This window comes from Sipha flava, unplaced genomic scaffold (genome assembly GCF_003268045.1).
Source record: "Sipha flava isolate LNK unplaced genomic scaffold, YSA_version1 112_pilon_pilon, whole genome shotgun sequence".
NCBI lineage: Eukaryota > Metazoa > Arthropoda > Insecta > Hemiptera > Aphididae > Sipha > Sipha flava.
The window spans coordinates 1-8960 of NW_020271731.1; the positions used below are offsets into that span (position 1 = coordinate 1).

The 8960-nt window shown below is 24.2% G+C and overlaps 1 protein-coding gene across 2 annotated transcripts; it reads left to right on the top strand.

The window, feature by feature from the left end:
* Positions 1 to 785: 785 nt before the first annotated feature.
* Positions 786 to 8645, top strand: LOC112689670 (ATP-binding cassette sub-family F member 3). 2 transcript variants are annotated; one of them, XR_003149139.1, is made up of 14 exons: positions 786 to 1120; positions 1267 to 1372; positions 1440 to 1617; positions 1719 to 1951; positions 2044 to 2148; positions 2530 to 2688; positions 3232 to 3435; positions 5219 to 5384; positions 5446 to 5636; positions 5705 to 5879; positions 6720 to 6900; positions 6968 to 7188; positions 8083 to 8388; positions 8493 to 8645. XR_003149139.1 is itself a non-coding variant. In XM_025563500.1 (13 exons), exons 1-13 carry the CDS (start codon positions 1048 to 1050, stop codon positions 8236 to 8238), a joined length of 2148 nt encoding a protein of 715 aa, XP_025419285.1. In that variant the 5' UTR covers positions 786 to 1047; the 3' UTR covers positions 8239 to 8645. The 2 variants fall into 2 exon arrangements, 1 of the variants encoding a protein (XP_025419285.1); XM_025563500.1 differs by having other exon boundaries at positions 8083 to 8645.
* Positions 8646 to 8960: the final 315 nt, after the last annotated feature.

Sequence of the window (8960 nt, forward strand, 5' to 3'; positions counted from 1 at the left end):
AAAACTTAAAATTTATGAAAAGTTGAAAAATTTATAAAAATTGAAAAATTATGAAAAAAATGACAAAACTTAAAATTTATGAAAAGTTGAAAAATTTATAAAAATTGAAAAATTATGAAAAAAATGACAAAACTTAAAATTTATGAAAAGTTGAAAAATTTATAAAAATTGAAAAATTATGAAAAAAATGACAAAACTTAAAATTTATGAAAAGTTGAAAAATTTATAAAAATTGAAAAATTATGAAAAATTTATAAAAATTGAAAAATTATGAAAAATTTCTGAAAATTGAAAAATTATGAAAAAAATGACAAAACTTAAAATTTATGGAAATTTGAAAAATTTATAAAAATTGATATTTTATAATACCAGAATCATATTAATAAATTTAAATTGCATTTTTTATATATTTCAATACACGCCTACAAAATTATAATTTAAATAATTTTATTTATATTATTGACATATTAATATTTATAAACAACATCCCATATAATTTATAATAGTTAATAATAATATGTATTGGTGATTTCCCGATGATTAATCACATTAAAATATTGTTAAACACGATAATATCGAGATGTTATATGGGTAATGTTGTTATGAAATTATGAAAATTTTCAAAATGCCTTTATCAATATATTGTTGCCATCCCTAATCACAAGGAGCCTTCCGAGTTTCGTTATAACGTCGAATGTATCTTTTTTCCGTGCACATTTTCGGTATTGTTTCGTTTAGACTTTATATCGTTTGCAACGTTTATGTTCCGCAATGTGATAGGTAAGTACGTCCCCTCATTCGGGTAGCGCCAGCTGTAAATGCTTCATGATCTCATTGATTAGTTTGGAACAAATAGCTTTTTAGAGTATTAAATGTTTTTGAATATCGTTTAATTACGTCGACTTAGGTAATTGAAAAAAATCTTTTCGAAAATTCGTATTAATTTCTTATTATGAGGAATACAAGCAGAACCCATTGTTACTCAAAATATATTTTTTAAAACGGTTATCAATTATTAAGTTAAATATTAGTAAGCATTTGTTGACGATGGACCATTGTAAAGATTTTATTAAAGCCGAATTCCCTTCAATTGATATAGAAATGTTTCAATACATTGAAGGTAAGACGCAGTGATTTTTACAGTTTATGTGGAATGAATTTTTTAAATGTGTATTAATTGTGCGAAAAAATACATAACCAAATAATCTTGATAAAATTTATGTATATAGTAAGTGTTGAACAACTTTACTAAAGTATTTTTAACAGGTGTTTTAGAAAATGGAATTGAAGACTTCCATGATTCTGAAGATATATATGAAGCAATTGGTGAAGTATTGCAGGAAATTGCAAATAAGTCTGAATCGGACATCAGGTAAAATCATATCTGAGAAGTTTTGTCTTTTTATGGATTGATAGTGATTATTAATTATATATTTCAGAGGGATCTGTTCAAAATTATTGCATTTTATGCGTCCTCATTCTAATGACAATGTATCAAGAAATGGTCTAACTAAAATTTTAGATGCTCCAGTGCATTTAGCATCAATGGCAGCAGATCTAGAAGATAATGATATGGAAATTAAAAGTATCTGGGTGAATTCGAGAGATGATAGTTTAGTATGTTAATTTTACATTTATGAAATTAAATCATTTTTAATTTAAATGTATTGCTAATTTATAATTTCAATATATATTCTTTTTAAATTTATTTTCCATAGAAAGTAGATAAAAAAAAACTAGACAAAGCTCAAGCAAAATTGCAACAAAAACAGGATAAACGGACTGAGCAAGTTCTTAAAGGTGTAGGAACTATGAGTGTATCAAATAATAAAATGGATGGTGCAACTGCTTCTCAAGTAACAAGTAAAAAGGAAGCTAAAATGGAAGCTAAAGGAAATAATCGAGCTCAGGATATAAGGATAGAAAATTTCGATGTTGCATATGGAGAGAGGTAACAATTACTGTTATATTTAATACAAAATAAAGTAAATTTTGAAAAAAAAATTAAATTTTAGTAATTTATATAAATTTTTCTGTTTTTAGAATATTACTCCAGAATACTGATGTAACTTTAGCTTATGGTAGAAGATATGGTTTAGTTGGAAGAAATGGACTTGGTAAAACTACATTGTTAAGAATGATATCGGGGTAAGATTTTTAGTATAATGATCAATGATCCATAACTTATTAAATTTAATATGATATAAGACCTAAATAATATATACTTAATTTTTATTGAATTAGATTAATAACTATTATTTGGTTAAACTATAATTTTTATCTAAGTTCTGAATACTTTTATGCAATAATTTAATTTATGAACTAAACACGTGAAATATTATTGATTGTAAATAATAGTATTTATAATTAATGATAACATATAAGATGGAAAATAGTTTTTTTTTCACAGATGAAACTATTACATGTTTTTTTAAAAAAAACTACATTTTTAATCCATGCAATTACATTTTTAGTTTTACTCTGATCTCAAAGTGATATTAAATATTTATAGTTTATTGTTTACTGTAGAGGTCAGTTACGAATTCCATCTCACATATCTATACTACATGTTGAACAAGAAGTAGTTGGTGATGATACACCTGCTTTAGAATCTGTATTACAGTGTGATTTTGTTCGACATGGTCTGTTAACTAGAGAAAAAGAAGTTAACACATTGATTGCTAATGGGTAAAACAAACTATAAGTTTATGGTATTCTTGTTATATGCAATCTACCGCAAACCTGTCATTTGCCATGAATCCATTTTTTTTTTATATGACATCCATGAATCTATATATATAGATGATATATTTTCTATAGTTAAAACACTTAAAGAATTATGTTAGCCAAACATTTTTATTCAATTGTTCATTAGAGAAAAATACCATAGCTTTTTTAAAGTAAAAAGGTTTTATTGAAATCAACACTTTTCTATTTATTTACTGTTGATCGTAATCTAAATTATATACTTGCAAAGAAAAAATAAAAGAAAGAACTGAAACTTTTAGTTTATAGTTTTTTTTAATTTCAGTTTTTTATGACATATTATACCTATTATAATATACTAATTTACCTAAATTTTATAATTCATTAATGCATGTTTTTATAAAAACATGCATTGTAGACTGCATATGACAAGTAGAAATAGCCGGTAAACCGCATACGACAAGAATACCAAGTTTACTATAAATAATACTAAACAATTTTATTTTGTTATATATTATTTTTTAGTTCGCCATATAGTGCTGAATTATCATCTGAATTAAGTGAAATATATATGCAATTGAGTGCCATAGAAGCTGATAAGGCTCCTGCTCGAGCCAGTGTCATTCTTGATGGTTTGGGTTTCAATCCAGATATGCAAAAAAAAGCCACTAAACATTTTTCAGGTGGATGGCGTATGCGTTTAGCCTTAGCTAGAGCACTTTTTTCTAAGTGAGTTAATAATTATTGAAAAACTATAAAATAATTATATTTTAAAATTGAATGAATCATTCAGAAACATTGGATATTGGTCCAAGAGAACATGATATACTATCTTTATCTAACAATATTATAATGGTCCTTTCTAAAAAATTAAAATTGCGGCTTCTAGGTAGATATTATAGTTAAAAATGTGTTACCAGTTTTAAAAAGAAATATGATCTAATGAAAAAATTATAATATAAATAGAATAATTGTTTAGAAAAATGTATTATGTTTTAAGATTTTTGTTGAACATTTTACCAAAAAGATATATATATCATCTTAAAAATGCTTTATTAATAATAGGTGTTTAAATTTGAATATGAATCTCAGCACCCCAGTTTTAATTTTGCTTATTGTAATATTTCGATATCATTGATAAGATAGATGAAGACAGTGTATTTGAATATGTCTTATTAAAAACATAATATTTAATTAATTAAGTATATAATACAATCATCTAATAATTTTAATTTTAATTTTTGTTTTATACGTATGAGTTATAAAAGTGAACACAAATTATTTATTCTAATTTCAATTAATAATGGGCTTGTTCCTTGTTTGAAATATATGTAATTATGTAGATGACAATAATAACAATAATAATAAATTATATACAGTTTTAGATATGAGGTTTATACTTATGTAACTTAAAAATATAAGAACACCAATTAGAATTTAATTTTCCTTTAATATTTAAATGTAAAAGAAAAGAAAAAGTTGTCTGAATTAGCAAGAGACATAAAGTTGCCGAACAGCTCATAGTTTCTAGTGGATGCACTGTTTTGAAGAAGTTATGTGGCTACGAGAAATTTGTAAATAAAGCGTTAAAAAGGTTATGAAAATTAATATACAGTTGCAAAAACTTTAATGGGTAATAGCATGTTTCTAATTGGTAATTCAATTATGACAAAGTTGATGGATATTGAATGATAAAGTGTTCATTATGAATACATTAATTAATCTAAATAAATTATCTGTATTATATACAATTGTTGTGTGCCGTCGTTAAATTGTAAAGATGTTGAAGATTTAGGAAAATATTCCAAATAAAAATACTCAATATAGTTAAACTGTTAATTTAAAATTTTTCTAAGTACAAATAATTAATTTAAAAGATGATCTAGCGTGGAGGTGCTCGCTACTACTCGTATAAACCACATCTAAATATTGGTCTATTCCCAAGCCCCTTATATACTTAGGTCTTGTGAGAATCAATTGCGCTGCACTGTGTGAAAGTCGTTTTCGATTATTATAAATACAAGATTTATCACTTTAGTGACCTCGTTAATATTGCTATTCGCACATCTTCCATATTTGTCGTGATTCTTTTTAATTACATTTTGAAATGTAACCATACAATTCACATATAATATGTATTTGTTTTACCTTCTGATTTTAATTAAAATTCCTTTCTATTCATGCGAATGTGAATATTATATTAATTATAATAATTTCCCGATTTCTATTATTTATGATTTACGTGCCCATGTTGTAAGAGTCGTAAGGACCCACATCTATGTATGTCCGTAACACAATATATTTTTTTTGCATTGGTTAGATAAACATTTTTAAGATCTATATAAATCATTCTTACTATATTATATAATTATTATATTATTTTTAGCATTTATTTATTGAAACTAATAATAAAAACTCAATATATACTATATATATGCAAATAAATAAATATGAAGTTTTAATATATTATTATATTATTAATAATAATTTATATTTATTACATTTTAAACAGACCAGATTTGTTACTACTTGATGAACCTACTAACATGTTGGATATGAAAGCAATTATATGGTTAGAAAACTATTTGCAAACTTGGCAAAGTACATTGCTTGTAGTATCTCATGACCGTCATTTCTTAGATTCTGTACCTACTGACATATTACATCTTCATACTCAGGTAATTAACATTCAATATTATTTTACTGTTCATATTTAAATTAATAAAACTATTCTCTTAGCGAATTGATACTTATAGAGGTAATTATGAAATTTTTGAAAAAACTAAAAATGAGAAGCTTAAAAATCAACAACGAGAAATTGAAGCACAAATGGCTCATAGAGCTCACGTACAAGAGTTTATTGATAGATTTAGGTATAATGCTAATCGTGCTTCTAGTGTTCAGAGTAAAATTAAAATGCTTGAAAAACTGTGAGTAAAATAACATTATCTAAGTTCCCTCATATCAATTAAAATAAATTATTATTTCTTTATTTTAGACCAGAATTAAAACCTATCGAGAAAGAAGTAGAAGTTGTTTTACGTTTTCCTGAAACAGAAGGATTGTCACCTCCTATTTTACAACTTAATGACATTTCATTTGCATATCCTGGTTGTGCTAATGTTTTACAAAATGTTAATCTTGGAGCAACGTTAGAATCTAGAATATGTATTGTAAGTTAAATAATTATTGCATGACATAACACCAGTTTATATTACAAACATACTCACATTTGATTAATATAATCCTATATTTTGTCTATGTATAATATAAATTAATAACAACTAAGTTGTTAACTTTTCTATATTGTTCATAAATACTGCACAAGTACCAATTATTTAGTTTAATGTCTTTAATGTGCCTTATTTTATACTTTCCATCAACTATCAATAAATTTTTTAAGATGGATCTATATGGTCATTAAACTACTGAAGATATGGATATTATATTATATCTGAGAAATTAATTTTATTATATCAACTCATGAAAGTTTTAACCAAGTTGTAGTATTCATTAGTCAAGATTTTTACTTAATTTTAAATAATTTTTTTATTTATATACTATATTTATAGTAAACACATTAACATTGACTTTAAAGTACATAATAATTAATTGTTGTTGATTTGAGTTACCATTTTTGTTAAATTTTTAATTTGAAGTGTGGTTTTTATTAATGAAAATAAGTGTACTAAATAATAATCAAGTTTATTTGTCTGTAATTAAATTAAAATACAAAATATTCAAGAAATTTATATTCTTAGCATTTCACTATATGAAATAGGTAAATCAAGAAATGTTGTTAAATAAGAATATTTCATTATAAATTTTTTTTTTTTGAAAAAGTGTTAATAATGCGTTCTTTCCTCGACATACAATTCCTATTAATTTAATCTTTGTTATCAAATTTAATCCTTGTAATTGTTTTTTTTTTAATTAAAAAAAAAATTATGTTTTAACATATTATTTGTCATTCAATTAAATATAATTAATATTTCAATATTTTTGTTTATTAGGTAGGTGATAATGGAGCTGGTAAGACAACACTATTGAAAATTATTATGGGTATATTAAATCCTACTTTTGGGGTCAGAAATGTGCATAGAAATTTGAAATTTGGATATTTCAGTCAGCATCATGTAGACCAATTAGAAATGAACCTTTCTTCTGTAGAGCTATTACAATCATCTTTCCCTGGTTTGTTAATATTCACTTAAGATTAGAAAATATTTACTTTAATTTATGAAATATATTTGATTATTAGGCAAAACTGTAGAAGAATATAGACGTCAATTAGGAGGATTTGGTATATCAGGTGATTTAGCATTACAGAGTGTTGGTAGCCTATCTGGAGGTCAGAAATCAAGAGTAGCATTTGCTAGAATGTGCATGTCAAATCCAAATTTCTTAGTACTTGATGAACCTACCAATCATTTGGATATTGAAACAATCGAAGCTTTAGGGAAAGCATTACAAAAATACACCGTGAGTTATTATGAACATTTATTATAGTTATAAAGTACAGTGTAACATCTGGTTGTGTGATATATTCAATAATTTAATATTTTTTTGAGATAATAACTATTCTTACATATTAATATCACCTAGGTTCTGAAATTTATGTGCTATAAAGTACTCAAATAAGCCTTAAAAACATCATAATATGTGGTGTAATAAGCAATTTACAAATAATATATAAGGAACATGGTGGGAAAAAAAATAAACACTGCACACTTGTGTATTATTGTATCTTCCTCTTATACAAGCTATACAATCTTCATCAAATTTTAATCTTGAGTATTAATGTATAAATACTGATAATGACCACTTTATATTATGGTGCAATAATAATGTCTTGGTAAAAATAGATAAAAATTAATTTGAACTGGTCAGCGATCACTACTACGATTTGTAATATTTGTAAAAAAAAATTGTTTTGTTAAATCTGTGAGTTATGCAAATAAAAGTTCTTAAACCTAAAATATGAAAATTCCTACAAAATATATAACGAAATATGTAAAATTATGCTATAAAAATGTTTTTATCTTAAATTTGTGTACCATGGATCAAATTTGTATCAAACTAGAATTTCAATATATACTTTATAAACAAATATTCAAATGCCTAAAGTTCCTAGTGTTGATTATCACATTTTTATTGTAGATTTTAAATTTAAGTTCATACATTTAACATTTTAGATAATAATTTAAAAGTCATAATTGAAATCAGTAGAATGAACTTTATTATTCATATACTAAAAAATTAAGATGATTATTATTCTTATTAAATTCTGAAATTTGATACATTTTTTAATTATACTAATATACTGTAATTTATTAAAATCTTTGTTTAATTTAATTTGAATTTAAATTTTTTTAGGGTGGTTTAATACTTGTCTCTCACGACGAACGTTTAATTCGTATGGTTTGTAAAGAGCTATGGGTTTGTGGTGGTGGAAATGTTAAAAGCATTGAAGGCGGCTTCAACGAATATAGAACCATTGTGGAACGGGAACTTGCGGAAGCTGCTAAGTAGACAAATTTTTGTATCTACAATATTATTATTTATTTATATACATTTTTCACTTGTTTTTTTTTTAATGCCATTTAAGAGAAATTTAATGAAAAGTGAAAACATAAACTTTGTTATAAATATCGTTTGTAACGGTTTAAATAACATAAAAGTGTGAGTAAGAATTGTTTGTAAAATTGTATGATTATTTGTTATACTGGCCATAATCAATATAAAAATATTGAATATTCAAAATCTTTGATTTTTATTTGTTTTAGAACCTTAACTTTGTAAACTTAACTATGTTAAACATATAAGATTGAAGAAACTCACATCTTAGTGATCATCAGAGTTAAAATTAAGAAGCCAGGAACAATGTATTGTTTTTATTTCAAAAACTGTTTGGTTGAAAATAAATTATTGTGCCAATATTATTAGTTCTTGATGTAAAATAGTTATTCTCCTTCTGCATAAGTAAGCTTGTGAAGAATTAATTTAAGTTAAAATCATTCTATATCAAATTGCTCATTATAGATTGTAATACTATCTAAATGTGTGTGTGTAAATATTATATATTGATTTAGATATTAAAATCTTAAACGATTATTTTTTCTGTGATGTTAAAATAAAAACAATTAACACATACTTATTAAAATTTATAAAAATATTAAAAAAACAAATATGAAATTGTAATAATTCATTTTTATCATTTAAAATAAATGTATTTGTTTTTTATGTATGTGTTA